The sequence below is a fragment of the Brassica rapa genome, chromosome A04, assembly GCF_000309985.2.
Source record: "Brassica rapa cultivar Chiifu-401-42 chromosome A04, CAAS_Brap_v3.01, whole genome shotgun sequence".
NCBI classification, from domain to species: domain Eukaryota; kingdom Viridiplantae; phylum Streptophyta; class Magnoliopsida; order Brassicales; family Brassicaceae; genus Brassica; species Brassica rapa.
In genome coordinates this window covers 5,637,998-5,655,757 of record NC_024798.2, presented here as the reverse complement: position 1 = coordinate 5,655,757, position 17,760 = coordinate 5,637,998, and the positions used below count along the sequence as shown (strand labels likewise).

The 17,760-nt window shown below is 34.7% G+C and overlaps 4 protein-coding genes across 5 annotated transcripts; 1 reads left to right on the top strand and 3 right to left on the bottom strand.

Annotated features, from left to right (window-relative positions):
- Window positions 1-685: 685 nt before the first annotated feature.
- LOC103863574 (heat stress transcription factor A-5) lies at window positions 686-2,908 on the bottom strand. 2 transcript variants are annotated; one of them, XM_009141324.3, is made up of 3 exons: window positions 2,530-2,908; window positions 1,258-2,449; window positions 686-1,048 (listed from the first exon to the last, which is right to left on the bottom strand). In XM_009141324.3, the coding sequence occupies exons 1-2, from the start codon at window positions 2,782-2,784 to the stop codon at window positions 1,271-1,273; spliced, it is 1,434 nt and encodes a 477-aa protein (XP_009139572.1). In that variant the 5' UTR covers window positions 2,785-2,908; the 3' UTR covers window positions 686-1,048; window positions 1,258-1,270. The 2 variants fall into 2 exon arrangements, with proteins under 2 accessions (XP_009139572.1, XP_009139571.1); XM_009141323.3 differs by having other exon boundaries at window positions 727-964; window positions 2,530-2,901.
- Window positions 2,909-5,175: 2,267 nt separating this feature from the next.
- Window positions 5,176-6,978, top strand: LOC103863573 (histidine protein methyltransferase 1 homolog). The gene is made up of 8 exons (XM_009141322.3): window positions 5,176-5,424; window positions 5,500-5,562; window positions 5,634-5,700; window positions 5,775-5,875; window positions 6,034-6,078; window positions 6,148-6,426; window positions 6,505-6,607; window positions 6,682-6,978. Exons 1-8 carry the CDS (start codon window positions 5,290-5,292, stop codon window positions 6,762-6,764), a joined length of 876 nt encoding a protein of 291 aa, XP_009139570.1. The 5' UTR covers window positions 5,176-5,289; the 3' UTR covers window positions 6,765-6,978.
- Window positions 6,979-7,139: 161 nt separating this feature from the next.
- LOC103863572 (protein RALF-like 32) lies at window positions 7,140-10,356 on the bottom strand. Its single transcript, XM_009141321.3, has one exon. It carries the CDS (start codon window positions 7,661-7,663, stop codon window positions 7,304-7,306), a length of 360 nt encoding a protein of 119 aa, XP_009139569.1. The 5' UTR covers window positions 7,664-10,356; the 3' UTR covers window positions 7,140-7,303.
- Window positions 10,357-10,606: 250 nt separating this feature from the next.
- On the bottom strand, window positions 10,607-17,275 carry LOC103863571 (selenium-binding protein 1-like). Its single transcript, XM_009141320.3, has 7 exons — window positions 12,992-17,275; window positions 12,478-12,673; window positions 12,159-12,386; window positions 11,736-11,967; window positions 11,546-11,653; window positions 11,184-11,456; window positions 10,607-11,096 (listed from the first exon to the last, which is right to left on the bottom strand). Exons 1-7 carry the CDS (start codon window positions 13,134-13,136, stop codon window positions 10,815-10,817), a joined length of 1,464 nt encoding a protein of 487 aa, XP_009139568.1. The 5' UTR covers window positions 13,137-17,275; the 3' UTR covers window positions 10,607-10,814.
- Between the last annotated feature and the right edge of the window lie 485 nt (window positions 17,276-17,760).

Genomic DNA, 17,760 nt, shown 5'->3' with positions numbered 1-17,760 from the left:
TGCAGACGACTGATTGGCTCGACTCAAGACTTATTTTAGTCGACTTAACGAGCGACTGCAAGCAGTCGACTCGACAGCTTGACACAGTGGTCCGATAGCTCAGCCTAACGCGTGGAAAGCCCATTGAGTAGAGGCGAATTAGGTCATCAACTGGTCATCTATATAAGGAGAGGTAAAGGCAACAAAAAGACCATCCGAACTCGACTACACATTCTTTCGATGGCTAGAACTAGGGTTTCATTTCTCTTTGTCGCCGACTTGTATTTTCCGATGAACTAGCTTTCGCCGATTTCCTTTCTATTGCACATTTCCTTATTTGTAAACCGACTAAACGTTCTCTTATCCAAATGAGGTCTTTGTCTCAATTCACTGACGAGTTCTCGTCTCTTCTTACTAGTTTCTGACAGATCTCGGTTCAAAATACTGTTCTACTCATTTGCTTATGAATGAAGAAATTTATAAAAAAAAATTCTCTTTCCAGTTTTGTGAGGGACGGATTGAACACACATTTACGTGTTTTTTGTTTTTTCGATTCCTCAATTGAATTTTTATTTATTATTTTATTCATTTTCTGTTCAATTAAACTGTTACCAATTGAAGCATATATTTATACCGGAAAATCAGGATAGCTTTCAGATATTATTGTGTACGTCATTTTTGAGATTTTCCCTTTTAAACAAAGTCATGGGTCTTCATGTTTTTTTTTAGTGTGTATTGGTTTAGTTGTTGAGGAAATACAATGTTGCGTGAGAATTGCAAAAGAGCAAAGAATGTTACCAAACTAATAAGTACATATTTCTTAAATCTACAGTCAATTACAAGTTGTCGAAACAAACAAAAAGGTGAGAGATACATCGTTTACGCCAAGGCTACTTACTCTTTAGACGCTGTTTCAGTCCAATGTTTCAATACTCACTCCATCCATACATATACCAAAACCACAGACTATTATCGTTGATATGACCTGAAGAAAGACAAATGGGTAAGTTCCCAAGGTTACATTGGCATAAACTGGTTACAGTTCCACCGTATTTAGTCAGATGACAACCTGCTAAGTTTAATTAACAATATTAAGTTTAAATTAGTACAGCGTTCCACATTTCTAATCATTGAATGATGATTTCCAAACAGAAGAGGGACGCATATGCATATGCAAATTCTGAGACAAGAATTTGTCAATAGTTGCCAAACATCATGCAAGTATCAAGAAAGCAGTATAAGGAATCAAACAAAGGAGTAAGCTTAAGGATGTATTACCGGTGTCGTTACGTCACAGGGTCAGCTGCTCGATATTCTTTGTATTACGTGACATCACATGCCCATTTCTTTTCTCCTCTTGCTCTTCACATGGGTTTTCTCTATAAGTAGAGCTTGCCTCCTCGTTATCTGAAGACCCTGGCCTTTCTGTTAGGAACTGTTCCCAGAATACATCATTCACCCTAGCCGGAGGTGCTGCATTTGCTTGTTTACCTCCAGCTGCAACCTCTTGTTGACCTCGATTTTTCTCACTTGAACTTGTTTCTATTGAGTTGAAGTTTAACTCGGTAACTCTTCCAATCTCCTGACTTTTATGAGTTGCCTTAGCTATCTGCGAAGCTGTCTTGTCTGGTAATGGAGCAGAAGCCAAGGTAAGATTTAAATGACATGAAAAGCTACCATCAGTCTCCTCTGAAGAAGTTATCATCTGCTGCAAAGGCTCGGGTATTGTTTTGTCATTTAAGAGTAATATACCCGGACATGACCCAGTATCCGCAAGCTCTAGTGCTTCAGGTGCGAATGGTAGGCCTTCTCTTCTTGTTTGGGTAGTTTTTGGATCACTTCCTGATAGTATTCCCTTGGGACTCGCTCCTCCTTCATTGGAACTTTGTATACTGTGTGAAACCATGTTCAGATCTGAAACGGCTGGAGAAAGCACTAATCTCAATTTACTTGAGAAGTTTTGATGGAAAATGTTCCCAGACTCAGGTCTCGAGCTACCACTGCTATTATCCAAATGGGAATCTTCAGAAGGTGGCTTTGATTGCTCTCCTTGAGGGAGCCTTCTCTTTTTGTTGTAAGCTGAAACATCCAAGTCCAACTCCTCCACTTTACGGCCAAAGCTCTTGATAAAAGTAGGATTCCGCATGGCCGTCTCCAGAAAACTCATCAGCTTCTCCTGCCTCTTCTCCATATCCTCAACATGCTCAGCCATTTCGTCAAAGTTATGCTTTGCTGTGGCCTTGTGCTGTTTGAACTTGAAAAGCTTAGCTTCGATGGCAGCTTTTTCACGTGAAAGCTTGTCCATATGCTCTTGCAGAGCTGCTCTTTCTTGATCCACGGAGGAAACAGGTGGCTGACTGTGGCTGTGGATAGGCTTTCTTCTGTGTATATTCTTGAGAAGATGCTTTTGATCTTTGATAAAATCATCATTCGAAAACTCCCACCTCTCCGGATCAATCTTCCGGAATCCCTAGAATCAAAAGACAATTTCAAGAATCTTAATAATCAAAATCGAAATCCCTAAAGTGGTTGAATCGAGAGAAGACTCACATAGGTATTGAGCTGGCGGATGAAGGAAGAGAAGTTATTGTGCTTGAAGTAGGTTGGGAGAAGGAGGCGTGAAAACTCCGCATGGTTCCAGACGATGAAGCTGTTGTTGTTGGAGCTCCACGATACTATCTCATCCGTCGACGAATCATCTACCATCTCGTACGTCTTTACCAAGAAAGGCGCCGGTCCTCCTGCTCCATCTCCGCCGCCGCCGCCGTTTACCGAGGCGGATGAGTTACCTAATGCGCCGTTCATCTATGGATCTAATCGGTAGGAAGCAGAAGGAAGGGGGAGGCTCGATCTCTCTCGTTGGCCGTAAATAAATGCCTTTTTCATATTTTTTTTATTAATACCTCTTTTCTGCTACTTTTTTACTAATCCCTTATAAAACTTGAAATGACCCGAGGAAACGATGAATTTCAATTGACTTAATTAGTTTATTATTTTTAATTTGTTCACATATATTAAATTTATTATATAAATACGAAGTTTTATATAATTATTATCAATTTTTAATAAAGTTAAATTAATAGATTTAATAGAGAAATTCTATAGAATATCAATTTCTAAGCTTTTATCACAAAAATAGTTCCTAAATAGGAAAATGACAGAAAAATATTTTATTAAAAGGCAAAATACATTTATATACTAGAGTTAAGGGGTGTAGTTTTGAAGATATGATTTTAAAATTTAAAACATAAAAAATAAATATTAAAATAATATTTAAGAGAATTGTCTTTTCTTAATATTTTTTTGAAATTCATAATTAATATTAAATAATATTTTTCTACTATTAAATAGTGCTTTTTTGTATCTTACAAATATTAGTGATATTTTGGTGCTCTACACTAGTTTTTCTAATATTATTTATTTAGTGTTTTTGAAAGATAATCTAAATAAATAGTGTACTAATAATATGTGGTTTATTCAGATTTTAACATAAAAATCATTTTTGCCGTGGCTTTTTGGGGAAAAAAAAGAAGTGATATTATCGTTACTGATTGAATTTTTTAAAAACTAATTGAATTTAAATATTTTCTGAAAATATATTTTCCTTCTTTATACGAGTAATTTTTTATTTTTTGTATTAATTTTTATTGGTTTTAATTTTTATAACAATTAGATAATATTTAATCACATTATGCAAAAAGATACATTATGACATGGATATTCGATAATCACATCTCAACCTTTGATTTTCAAAACTGAAATGTGGAATTGTTTTTTTTTTTTTGACAACGAACACGTGAAGTTATTATGGTTAATACGTAAAATAGATGACATCAAATTATTATGGTAACTATAATTAATGAAGTAATTTGGAGAAGTGAAAAATGAATGTAAAAAATGTAATAAAACACTTAAATGAAAACAATAGATGAGCTGGCTAGAATTAGTCAAAAAGGAAAGGAAAATCTGTAAAAACTCACTTAAAATAGGTAAAAATGATTGTGTACTTCAGTTTTTGTAGAATAGATAATAACAAAAAATATTATATAAGTTGAGTGAATAAATATAAGAGGAATTATTGATTATTTCCTCTAATATTTTTTTTTTCAAAAAAAAATATAAGAGAAAATAATCAACAGTTGGTTTTAGTTGATAAAAAGACCAACTAAAACCGTGAAAAACAAAGACCGAATAAACATTGATTGGGGGCTGACAAAATATTTTAATGAGTTAAATTTTGGGCAATTCTCTTCGATAGCTCATTTTAAGTTTTTGTCTCCAAAATAATATTTTATGCTGAAAATCAACTAAATAACTTTCATTAAGAAAAAGTCAATAATACCCTTATTTTAATTGTAATCAAATTAGAAAAAATAATAAATTGCAACCTTGTTGCGACAACGAGCTATTGAAATAATCTCTAACGATAAACAAGAATGTGATTCTCACTCTCGACGAAGCGAGCTTTGAATCTGTACGTTTCAGTTGTTTTATCAATGGTTTACGAAGAAAAGCTTAGTTCTACTCAGGGTTTTCGAATTGAAATTTGGAGTTTCATGTTGTTTTTCTTCTAATGATACATTTGAGTTTGTTTTGTTGTTTGAATCCAATATAAAGAGCAGAATTAGAGTTAGAAAGAAAAAAGTTTCATGAAGCTTTTCTTTACGGTTTACGGATAAAGATGAGCTTAACTATCTTACCTTTTGGTAAGAAATTGAGATTAGTCTCTAAAATAAAATTTCAAATACCGTTTTTTCTATATACCGTCCACATGGTACTTAACAATATAAGTATGTTCTATAAATAAAACATCAACTTTACTATATGTTTAAATTACAACTAAATTAACTTTGTTAAGACTATCGATTTTTTATTTACTTTTATTAAATTAATTAGTCACAACCACTTACCTTGTTCTGCTTTGAACTAAGCAAGCAAAAACAAAGTAATACATTATAGTCGCTAACCACTATCAAATAGATAGAAAAAATATTTTCTTTCAACCTATTTTCATTTTCATATTTTTGAACATACTTTTTACTAAAATCATAAAATAAATTGTAAATTCATGTAAGAGTAAAACATACGCGCCGGAATACCACTAGTTATTTATAAACCAAGTACTCCAAAAATCTGAACCGAAATCAAATCAATTTTAATTCCCTGATAAAATCAAATTGATAGATAATTGATTGGTTTAATGAACCGTTAAATCGAGCTTTATACTGACGGTTCGATGGGTTCTTATTTGTTTCCCCTGTGGCTCTGCTCTGTGTTGAAGAGGAGTAGCTGCAGCCGAAGCTTTCATCGATGGCGACGAACCCGACGTTTCAGCTTTTCTCTGCTTCGAACGATAAGTCATCATCCCAAGGTTTAGGGTTCTTCGATTCACCAGAACCACCTCGTCCTCCACCGCCGCCTCCTGTTGAAGTATTCTCCTCCGAGGTATCGTCCCTTTTCACTTCCTCTCCTTTTATCTTCTCCCGTAACTTTCCATCTCTGGCCATTCCGTCGCAGTAGGTGTCTTCCTCCGTTGCTTTCTCAGTGGATAAAGTGAATATCGGCCAAGTCACTCTTTTGAAGGTGAGCTTTTTAATACTAAACCATTGAAGATGATGGAAGTGAGTGTACTCAGTCTCTGTTTTGGTTCTTAGGGTCGTGTGAACACGAAAGAGGTCTTTGGATTGCCTAATTCGGATTTGGTTCCTGGAGTCTATGAAGGTAATCTATCATCTTCTTGATATGGTTTATGTGATCTGCATCATTGCAGTATCCTCAAATTCGATTTGATAAAGGTGGGCTTAAGCTTTGGGAAGGATCTATAGATCTTGTCAAAGCTCTTGAGAAAGAAACACAAACTGGGAACGTTTCTTTCCCCGGAAAACGGGTCCTCGAGGTAACCCTCATTGCTTCTTCATCCTCTTTTTGAAGATAAATATATAGAATTCAACTATGTTTGTTATCTTACTTATGATGATGATCCGTGGAATAGGCTGTATCACATTTTCTTGTTTATTCTAATTCATACTTAAGTCGTTGAATCTATGGTTTCAGCTTGGATGTGGTCATGGACTTCCGGGAATCTATGCGTGTCTCAAGGTAAGCTGATGCTTTAGAGCTTACTACCTTCTTAGATCTTTCTAAATTCTTTGTTCCTTTGGTGTCCAGGGTGCAGATGCAGTTCATTTCCAGGACTTCAATGCTGAGGTCCTTCGATGTCTCACCATTCCCAATCTGAATGCTAATCTGTCCGAGAAGCCTCCGTCTGTCTCAGTAGGTGATAAAGAAGTACGCTTCTTTGCGGGTGAGTGGAGTGAAGTTCATCAGCTTCTTCCGCTAGTTAATGATGGCGAGACTGGTACGAAGGGTGGTTATGACATCATTCTAATGGCTGAGACAATATATTCTATCTCCGCTCAGAAAAGTCTCTATGAACTGATTAAAACGGTACAATTCTAATAGCAAAACTTTTATGATCACTCCTTAAAGATTCGTTGAAGGTTTAATTCTTCATTCTCGTTGCAGTGCTTGGCCAATCCTAATGGAGCAGTGTACATGGCTGCAAAGAAGTACTATTTCGGGGTTGGTGGAGGGACAAGGCAGTTCCTGTCTATGGTTGAGAAAGACGGTAAGAATGATCTGGGTTGTGTTTGTTAATCTTCTGCAATGGTAATACACCCGTTTACTAATACTGCATTGCAGGCGTTCTTGCTTCAACCTTAGTGTCTGAAGTCACAGATGGCTCTTCCAATGTCAGAGAGGTATGGAAGCTTTCGTACAAGTAAGTCAAAGTTCTACCGGGATGCAATGTCGCCTTCTGATCCAAAGATTCATCGAGTTTAGTGGGTTTTGTGTTCAAGAAAAACAAGAAAACTCAATATCTCATTTATGTTAACCTTACAGATTATGTTGACTTTATCATCAACTTGGCATCGCCTTAGTTTTGTACTTTGATGCAGGCTCTGGCTAAACAAAACGCTTATGTGTTTATGCCCTTGATTTCAACCGGATCAAAGTACCAAATTATGGGTCCAAGGACCAAGCTTGGTATTGATGGGGTTTACTCATATTATCTAATTTTGGTCACTCCAATTGAACTTGAGATAAGAGGCGTAGCAGTTGGCGTCGACTATGTCAAAAAGGCATCCTCCCGACACAAATATGGCAAAATCTTAAATCAGAAATTTGTTTTTTCACCCAACATTTACTTTTATCTAACAAAGGAAACCCCAATTTCTTAAATTACACTTGAAACCAAAACGATTCAAACTGACAAACATCAGATTAAAAGAACATAAAGAGTCATCATAATGATGGTGAGTGGTCAAGAATCACCCCTGCAACGGTAGTGCTTAGAGCAGCCTCTACTGTAAGGATTAGACGGCGGAGGAAGACATCTGTTGGAGTAAGACTCGCCGCGGTTGCCACCGTCGCAAGCAGGCTGATTCCTCCTCAAAGCTTTGTATGAAAGCGTCTGCGTCTGCTCCTCCGTCAGTCTCTGGCTTGACCATGACTCCATTATCACCGTCCTTTCCTCAGTCTCCTCCAAGCTGCTGCACTCTCGCACCGAACCATTGCACAGAGATCGTGATGGTGATGATGATTCCTTGGACATGACGTGTCCAAGAAGGTAGAGGAAGATGATGGTAATGGTCAAAAAGATCTTTAAAGGTTGTGTCTCCATTTCTTTGAATAGAGAAGAGAGTGAACCCTGCAGGCGGATCTTGGCTTATATGAGTACTAAATAAGCATGGAATGCCACATTGGGACTATTCTTCATAAATAGTATTTCAAGATAAAACTTAGTGGGAGTAGCACTGGTGAGGGACCGCACTTCACCTAACACACTGCTTTACTTAATTGAGTACCAAGTATTATTTATGTCGGATCAGTGTATCTCTATGCATATGTTATAATTATTCAGACTTATGCATCTCTTGTTTTTCTTGTATCTTATAATGTTTTTTGTTTAAAAAGTTTGAATCCGGATTATTAGTGGACACACTTTTCTCAGTAGAGACAAAATAAAAGGTACTATATGACAATGTAAACACCACATGTATAAAGAAATCTAATCACGAATATGAATATAGGGAATTTTGTGATAGGATATTTTTTTTTGAAACACAACTTTCATTAAAATAAAAAAAAGTAAGAGCGAAATCTTCACTAGACACATTCAATACATGTTTTGCAAGCATATCAATTGCACTGTTATCTTTCCTAGAGATCCAACCAAAAGAGATAAATTCAAAATAGTTTGCAGTGCAGAGAATATCTGCCACCACTCCACACAACTCTAGTAGAGTGTTTCCATTCTTGATGCTATTGATAAGAAAAGATGAATCAGCTTCACATTTCAAGTTTCGGATACCCAAGTCTTTGCATTTTAGAAGAGTTGATCTTAGTGCCAAGTCTTCTCCCATCAGAGGTGAAAACACATGTTGCTCCAGTATCGCAAATTGTAGCACTTTTTTCTGTCTTGTGATGGTCCATTCTAATTCAGCCGACAACGATCCAGGGCGCCAAGCTGCATCAGTTCTTAGTACCATTGATGCCAACATCTGAACAGGAACATCAATCTTCTTTTTTGGTATACCCGGTCAGTGGAAATTCTTCGAAGACAAGTTTTCTTCGGGCCGTCCAAAACTGCCATACAATCGCCGGTGCCAGATAACATGTAGAAATACCCGTGGGTGGTAAACAAGGTAAGGAAACCACATTGGACCAGAAAACTACCAAAATCTACCCAATCCACTATTATCAGAACCAACAACAAAAAGGGCTGTGCGCCAAACGTCTTGAGCATATTGGCAGTGAACAAATAGGTGATTGATAGATTCGGGACTACCGCATCGTTTACATTTTGGATCAGCATCGATGTGCCTATCCTCTAATCTTGTCCCCACTGTTAGAGTTCTCTTTAGAGCCTTCCACACGAGCATTTTAACCTTAGGTGCAGTTTTAAGGCTCCATACTTGTTGGTTTCAGTTGATTGTTTTTTCTTCCAATTCTTCTACGATATTTTCAGAGACTGTAGTGATATATCTGGACCGTACTATGTATTCCCATGTTTTTGTTCCCATCCAGCAGCGTCTATCTGGAGCATCGGAAAGACTACGACGAATTTTCAGGATTTAATCTTCATGAGCTGGACAAATAAGCCTTATCTTTTCTTCATCCCACTCAGTAGTGTCGAGGTGCATGAGGCTTGAAACCTTAAACGCTGACGTTTGCTCAGTAGGTGGTCCAACCAGCAATTCACAGCTAGAGCTGCTCAGCCAAGGCTCAGACCATAAGTCCGCTGCATTGCCATCACCTATTAGCCACCCTGTGTGTTTTTCTTCAAGAGCTATATACCTATTAAAACTCCTTTCCAGCCATTACATTCTGACCCTCTATTCGGCCTAAGAGGATGTCCGGATTGTTGCTCAGTCCCCATGCCAGTTTAGCCAAGAAAGCCTCATTAAAGCAGTCGAAATCCAGAAATTCGAGACCTCCTTTACTCTTCGGCTGAGTTAGTTTTGTCCAAGAACTCCAAGCCATCTTTTTGTGCCTAAGCGATCATCCCAATAAAACCTTGTCATCGCTGACTGGATCCTCTTAATAAGGGACTTAGGCAGTTTAAAACAAGTCATAGCGTGAGATGGGATTGCCGAGAGTACACTTTTCAGCATAATTCTAACTTCCCGGCTAGGGAAAGACGTCTTGTTGACCAGCTAACTGCATTTTTCTTGATCCACTCCACTATAGAAGTAATTAGGTCTATTTTTTTCTTCCCGAAGTTTTTCGGTAATTCCAAATACTTATCCAATCCTCTTTCGTTTTGGATTTGCAGGACTTCTTTAACCGCTAATTTCAGAGAATAGTCCAGGTCAAAGACCGAGAGCCCTAGATCCTAACATGTGCCACCATATGAGGGCTGGAAACATTATGCTTTCAAATGATCACACTGTGGAATCTTATATAAGTGGATAAAATACGCATAATCATAACTTCTTAATTATATGAAAAAAATCTGCAAAATTGAATACTACATTTGTATTTGGTAAGATCTTGCAAAAGGTTATGCATTAAAAAATCTTGCAAAAAGTTATAACTATTGTTATGATTGGCTGAAGTTTTAATTAGTAATTATGCAAAATTGTAGAAATAATGACGTAAAAGTTGAAAATTTTGGGGTTTGTAAACTACTATTCTCTCTGTTTCATATTAAGTGTCACATTAGTTTTTTTTTGTTACATAAAAAGTGTCGTTCTACAATTTCAATGCAATTTATACACTTACTTTTACCTCAATATTAATTGTAAAATGCCTTGATTTTATAAATAAACGTATTTATTAGTTAAATAGATAATATTAATGAAAACATAAATATATTTCAATCAGTTTCTTAATATATGTGAAAAAATTTAAGTGACACTATCTTTAAAGTTTTGTTATCCTTGATTATTTGGAGTATTCACTAGTTCATTTAGTTAAGTTTTTGTGCAATCTACAGAGGTAAATCTATGATTCACTAGTCCAATCAGTTAATTTGTAATGAGTATGTAGAGGTGAGAATCTATGATTTATTAGTCCAATTAGTTATTTGTAATGTAATGTTTGTAGCTATGAATATGATGCATGGAATAAGAACGGGTATTTTTAATGTAAGGTGACACTACATGTGTTCACTCGAAATGTAGAAAGTTTTTATTACAAACCATAGCAACAAGGGATCTCTTATTATTGGCTTTCTATTCAACTCGCAAATAACAACTTTTTTTTTTGAGAAACACACAACAACTTAAAACACAATTTAAACGTAACACAACAAACTCACTCTTCCAAATTTAAATCCAGATATCGGAAGTGCAGTCACCACCTGGATATCTCATCTCATGGGCAAGCGCAGGACCATCTGGTTCATCACCAAAGTCCACAAAGAAATCAGGGTTTATGGATAGACCACCTTTCTCTGTATCAACATCAATCTGAATAATGTGTGATCCTTTATCCATGAGTTCCGGGTAAAACTGACGGTCCCACGCACTGAAGAGCGAGTTTGTTGCATACAATCTTTTTCCATCGAGGCTCAACTGGATCATCTGAGGTCCTCCTCTTAGAGATTTCCCCTGCAAACATCGACATTTTAAAAGAAGAGGTTGTATAGAGTTCATATAAAATGAAACTCAAATGCTCTTTCCGCGGGTACAACATACCTTGATCTGAGGAACATCGAACTGGTAAGTGCTACCATCTTCTCTAACAGCCTTAACAGGACTGCCCTTCTGTAGCAGTCCTCCCACCCAAATCTGTCCGGTTAAGACAGGGTTCTTAGGGTCTTCGATGTTGTACTGGCGAATGTCTCCATGAAGCCAGTTCACAAAGTACATGAACCGGTCATCTAGTGAGATCAAGAAGTCAGTGATAAGCCCTGGCATTTCTGGCAGAAACCAGTTCTCTACTTTGAGGGGTTTAACATATATAACCACCTACAAAAATAAATAAAAAACAGATCAAATTGCAGATAAATTAGAGAACAGAAAGGGTTAAATGAAGAAGATTACGAAGCTACACTTGCCTCATGGCTCCAGGTGTCATCACTGTTCTTGAAAAATCTTATCATATTACTTGATAAAGCACCCCCAACAAATCCTGTGTCTTTAGAGGGATCGTGCAAGTATCTAATCTGTACAACAAAAGTATATATCTCTTCAAAAAAAAAGACAGATCAAATATTCACATTTAAGTTAGATGTTTGGTTATGTTACCTCCAAAGGTAAGAGACCAGTCTCTCCAAGGTCAATTAATTGTTTCATTTCACCTCCTGGCCAAGTATAAACATGTAGATGGCTTCCGTACAAGCCATCAGCAACGTCTTGGAGATCAAAACCTTTGGTGAAGGCTTTAGGTGCTCCCCAAGAAGTGCTGATCATTGTCTTGTGACGCGGTTGGTACCAGAAATCATAACCAAACAAGGGACTATGTCCTTCTTTCTCCCACCTAACCATACAAATCAAAGTCCATTAATGAAAAGCTTCTAACATTTACTGCATTGTATATGTTCACTCTCCTTGTCTATCCCTTACTTCATTTTTTCTTAACTTTTAAGAGTTACAATCATCAACAATTTTTATATGACTGATAACTGATTGGAAACTAAAGCATGATGATTTAGTTTTGTAATAAGATACCTAGTCTTGATGTTGAAATCAGAGTCAAGGAGGAGAAACCCATTTCCCTTGGCGTTTCCCTCTTCGTCTCCAAGACAGGACACCATGATTTCACCAGAGGCAAGACAATGAGCTGTGTGTGGATACGCCAACCCAGTCTTTTCAGCAATCTCTTTAGGATCAACATACTTATACAAAGACGGTGCCCTCGGGTCTGCCTTTGTGTCAATCGCATAGATGCGACCAGATCTTCAGAAACAGCAAAAAAAACCCATCATCAAGACAGAGAAACATATTAGAGATATGACTATGAAAAATGTACAGGATGAAGGATTCTTACACAAGGGATGGTAACACGAGATAGCGTCTATCAGCAGAAGCATCACCATGGCAAGAGCTGCATGAGTTCCAACCAGAATGATGAAGCTCATCCCCCACAAAAGGCATTGGCAGTCTGTGAATGACGCTTGAATACGTTGGTGAGTTTGGATCGACATCCACCGTTGCCAAGTAATCCGGCTTCTCTCGTCCCGTTCCTTGAAACCAAATTAGAAATGAATAAATCAGAGGAGACAGGATGTTTTGTCAACTAAATGAATATTATACAACCAACACAAAGATTTTCACTACCAACTTCTGGTTAACGGATCTAATGCGGAAAATGAAAACAGAGAATCTCAGGGGTATTGTAATTTCTATCTAGAATCTTTGAGAGTCTATTCCCTACCAAATCTTGAACCAAAGTTAGAAAAAAGTAATGATTCTGTCTGAAAGTACCTTTCAAAACATTTGATCTGGACTCTATAACATTAGAAAGAGATAACAAACTAACACAGATACGATCAAAAGTGTACCATTGTAGACGGCAGTGACGTAGATGAGCTTTTCCGATGGTCCGGACATGGCGGCCAGTGGCGTAGCATAACCGGGACCTGACTTGCAACATCCCCTGCTTCCGCCCTTGCTCACAGGAGCTATAACTTCAGCTTCCATCGCCATTTCTCTTTCCGTCTCTTGAAATCAAATACCGCAGTTATATACTTATATTTATATGGTAGTGGTTATCGCAAAGACATGTGATTTTGGTTTATAAGTGAGAAGTTTTTGGGTGTACTAAAATGCTGACTTATCGTTCATTATATTTTATTTAGAAGTCTGTGTCAGGTGAGGTATACGTGAAGGAAACCATAATTTTAAAATATACATCTACTTTGGCTGTTAATAAGCGTTGACCAAAATATGGAGGGATGTATTTGAAATCAAGGATGAACTAGAGAAATAAACATATTAGGGGAAAAATTCACAAAGTAATTAGGGAGTTTTTAACAAATAATTCACAATTTCATGTCAAACACAAAACTAACTCTTTTTTTGTCAATACTATTTAGCCATGAACATTTCATACCCTCCTTAATTTTTTGAAATATTTACAAAATTACCACTATAATTCAACTTCATTTTAATTTCGAAAAATGGCAAAAAACCTAAAACATCCTAAACGTTTCTTTTTATTTACAACAATGCCACAATCTTCAAATTTTTTTCAACCACGATGAACAACCATTTTTGAGCTTTTAAAGCGCAAGAATTCAATTTATATCTACTTTTTTTTCTCATTCAGCACCAACAAATCTTCATTTCCTTTCCATTTTCATCTTAAAAACTCTCATAAGTTTCATTTTCACAAACACAAGTTTCATATTTTCGTGATTCTTCAGTAAAGAATCGTCAAACCTGTTTCTTTTTGCTCATATTTGGATTTTGGACGGCGGAATAGGTTGGAAACACGCTTTACACAAGAAAATGTAACTATTTAAATAGTTTTCGTCAATTTTCAAATCTATGTCGCGATAGTAGACTGTTTTGTATGTCTACGCATATGTGTAAACTTACGATGTGGTCTTCTTGTCAATGCACATGTTAGTTTTGCAACTGACCAAAATTATTTTTTGCAACGAAGTCTACGTCTTAACCTTTGAAAAAAAATCGGTAGACTTACGAAAAAATATACATAAAAGAGGTTAGTTTTGAAACTGACCGAACTTTTGACTTTAACAAGAGACTTCATCGGAATTCTGCATCAAGTAGGCTAAGTCTGCAAAATGGCAGTTTTGCATTTGACCAAAATTTTGAGTCTCTGAAAAGATTAATTTTGTGTTTGACTAAAATGTTAAGAGATTAATCAAAAATTAATTAAAGTGTAGACTTCATATGCAGTCTACTAATCTTAAAAAAATGTATACTGCATATGAATTCTACAATTTTATTTTAGTCAAACACAAGACTAACCCATCGGATTTGAGAATAGACTTCATATGAAGTCAACACATTCGTAGACGTCCATTTAAATCTACTCTAGAAGGTCAAACTTGTTCCATTGCAAAACCAACCTCTTTCAAAAAAAAAAAAAATGTAGACTGAAAAAAATTTAAAAACTTATACTGCATATGAAGTCGACTATTATTATTCATCATGTTTTTCATGATTCTATTGTTTTACAATGTACATTAATGAATCTTAATGGTCTTGAATGAATATCAAAATTAAATGTGTTACAATTATGGAACTAACAAATTTCTTGCTTAATTAGTTTCTTAACTAATAAGTGTATAATTACTTAGGAGTCTGCTTCTGTATTTTTATTGTCTGAAGTATACACTTGAAATATATTGGAAAGTTTTTGTGATTAATTTTACTCATGAAACTTCTTGAGAAGTTTATATAGATTTTTTTCTTACACATGTGTGCTAGTTATTGTTTTACCTTATGGTGGATTTAATTGTTTGGTTGATTTGAATATCTTGTGAAAAAAATTGATAGCTAACAAAAATTAATAATATCATACAAATGAAACACAACTAAAAATGAATATAATGTTTACAGATTATGCATCAAAACAATGATTTACAAATGAATATTTTATAATGATAAATTATTAAAAGAAATTTATAAAAATATTATAGAGTTTGTTTATTATTCATTATTTTGATGGCTAAAATGAAGTCTTGGAAAAGAGTACCTGCAAAACAAGATTAAATTATGAGAAAAACATAAGATAAAAATTTAAATCATATTTCAGTAAACTTCTTATCAAGTCTACTAAACTTTTATGGATTATTAGACTTTATTTAAAGTCTATTAGCTTTAATATCTAAGAAGTCTACACTAACGGAAAAAAAATCAGATCTAAAAATGTATATTTATAAAATTTGAAAATAGTTTCTTTTAAAAAATTTCAAAATATCTTTTAAGCTAAAATAGTAGCAAAAAAAACATATAGTTTTAATCTATAAATTTAGTTCAATATAAACACAAAATATAGATTTAAAATTGATAGATGTAAATTTTACATTTTTGAGCAGATAAATTGAAAAATTTAGAAGATAGTACTTGCAAAATAAGATAAAATTATAAGGATAATATATGAAAAAAAAATTAAAAAATATTTGAATAGACCTCATTTGAAGTCTACTTTATTGGATAATATTTAATCTGAAAATATGTATATTAAAAACATGAAAATAAGTTTAAATCTGAAAAGAAATAGAAAATATAATTTATAAGATAAAATAGTAGTAAGGTAAACACATAGAGTTTTATATTTTGAGTAGTCTATATTTTATCTTATAAATTATATTTTAATAATTTGGATATTGATCCGCGTGACACTCTAAAATTAGCTGAAGTGGAATCATCACTCTGGGCAGAAGCACATGTAGGAAATGAACCAACGAGGGGGTTCTCGGTACAAACCATTCCTCCCTTAGAGACACCAGGTCGATGGTGTTTTATTGATGGCTCATGGAAGGATAAGGATTTAATGTCAGGGCAAGGCTGGTATAGTACTTTACCGGGATTTGATGGTCTACTGGGGGCAAGGAATTTAAGGGTATGCCTCTTTCCCCTTCATTCGGAGGTAGAGGCTTTGATTTGGGCAATGGAATGCATGAAGAATTTAAGACAGTTCCAGGTTACTTTTGCAACAGATTGTTCTCAATTGGTGAAGATGGTTTCGGAACCAGAAGAATGACCAGCATTTGAAAGCTATTTGGAAGATATCAAGCTCCTCAAATGAAGCTTCCTCAACTCAGACATCGTCCATGTACCTCGGACAGCGAATCTTCGGGCAGATAGCTTAGCACGTAGTGCAAGAAAGCAATTGTCCTTTGTCGTTCACATGGATGCGGAGTTACCAATATGGTTTACAGAGTCAATATGAGTCTGTAAATTTCTTGCTGTCAAAAAAAAAAAAAAGACTACTCAACACTGGTATGTAAATTTACGTCAATAAAGCTAAAAACAATCTAAATCTAAAATATAACCCTAAGAATCTAACCCAAAGAGACCTTACATGGTAGAACCTTTTGTAACTAAACCATAAGTATTGTCCAATACATGGTTAGCAAATTAATATATATATATATATATATATATATATATTAATTTTTTCAGTTATATTAAATGTTAATTTATATACCTCGTATTAGTTTTTTATGTTGATATTTATAAAAAAAATTCACAGAAAATATTTTTACACATTTTAAAATTAAATTATTAGTTTAAATTATGATATAAACTTCAGAATGATTCTACGGAGTAGACTTCTTACGAGGTATACACCATACAGATTTCTATCTATGAAAAGTTAACTTTTGAAAGATAGAATCATACAATTTTCTAGTTTTTTGTTTGATCATAATGAGTAAATAGCAATTTTTCTATCATTGTATGTTAATTTTGCATTTGATTGAATAGGAAGTATAATTTTATGTGTCACATGAATATATAGGCTATATTTTGCAAATTCCCCAAATAATTATGTAACAAAATAATTTTTAGATATGATAATCTCTCATGAAAACATACATAATTCTCTTTTTCCACGTGTGACCGTAAATAATTTGGGAGGTCTATAGTCCACCAAATTATAATATAGTATATTTATTAGAAAATAGTACCAAATAATCAAATTTTATTAATAAGCTACCAAATTATAATATACTATATTTATTATAAAATAGTATAAAATAATTGATTTTTATTAATAACATGACAACAAACATAATATATATTAAAAAAAATTATTTCTTAAAATTATTTAAGGCCAGTGGCATTCAAATGTAAATATTAGAAAAAATTAAGGTTAATTTTTATTTGTACTTCACTTTTAATAGATTAGATACAATCTCGTTTTGCCGGTAATTACTTTGGGTTATACATTTTTTTTTTGTAAAAAGGTTTTCAAACTTTGGGTTAGACATGTGAGTGAAGAAATGGAGAAAGAGAGCAGTAGTTGAAGCTCACTTTAACCACCCATTCATCGAGTAAATGGTCCAAGATTCCAAATTATCAGATTTTTTTTTACAATGAACGGCTATTCTACTACTCAAACTTGAGGTAGCCTAGGTAACCAGACCGGAATAAAACAACCGATGTAGCAAAGTGCTCAATGAAAACATCTTCCAGTCTTAGTGTTTCTAAAATTATCAGATTGTTATAAATTCTAAAAAGGGAGATAACATATACTATAAGGTTCACTATACAACTTAATAACGTTTCCACGAAGGCTACAAGAAGTTCATATACAAATCCTTTAACTAGTCGGAAATGAATGTTAAGGACA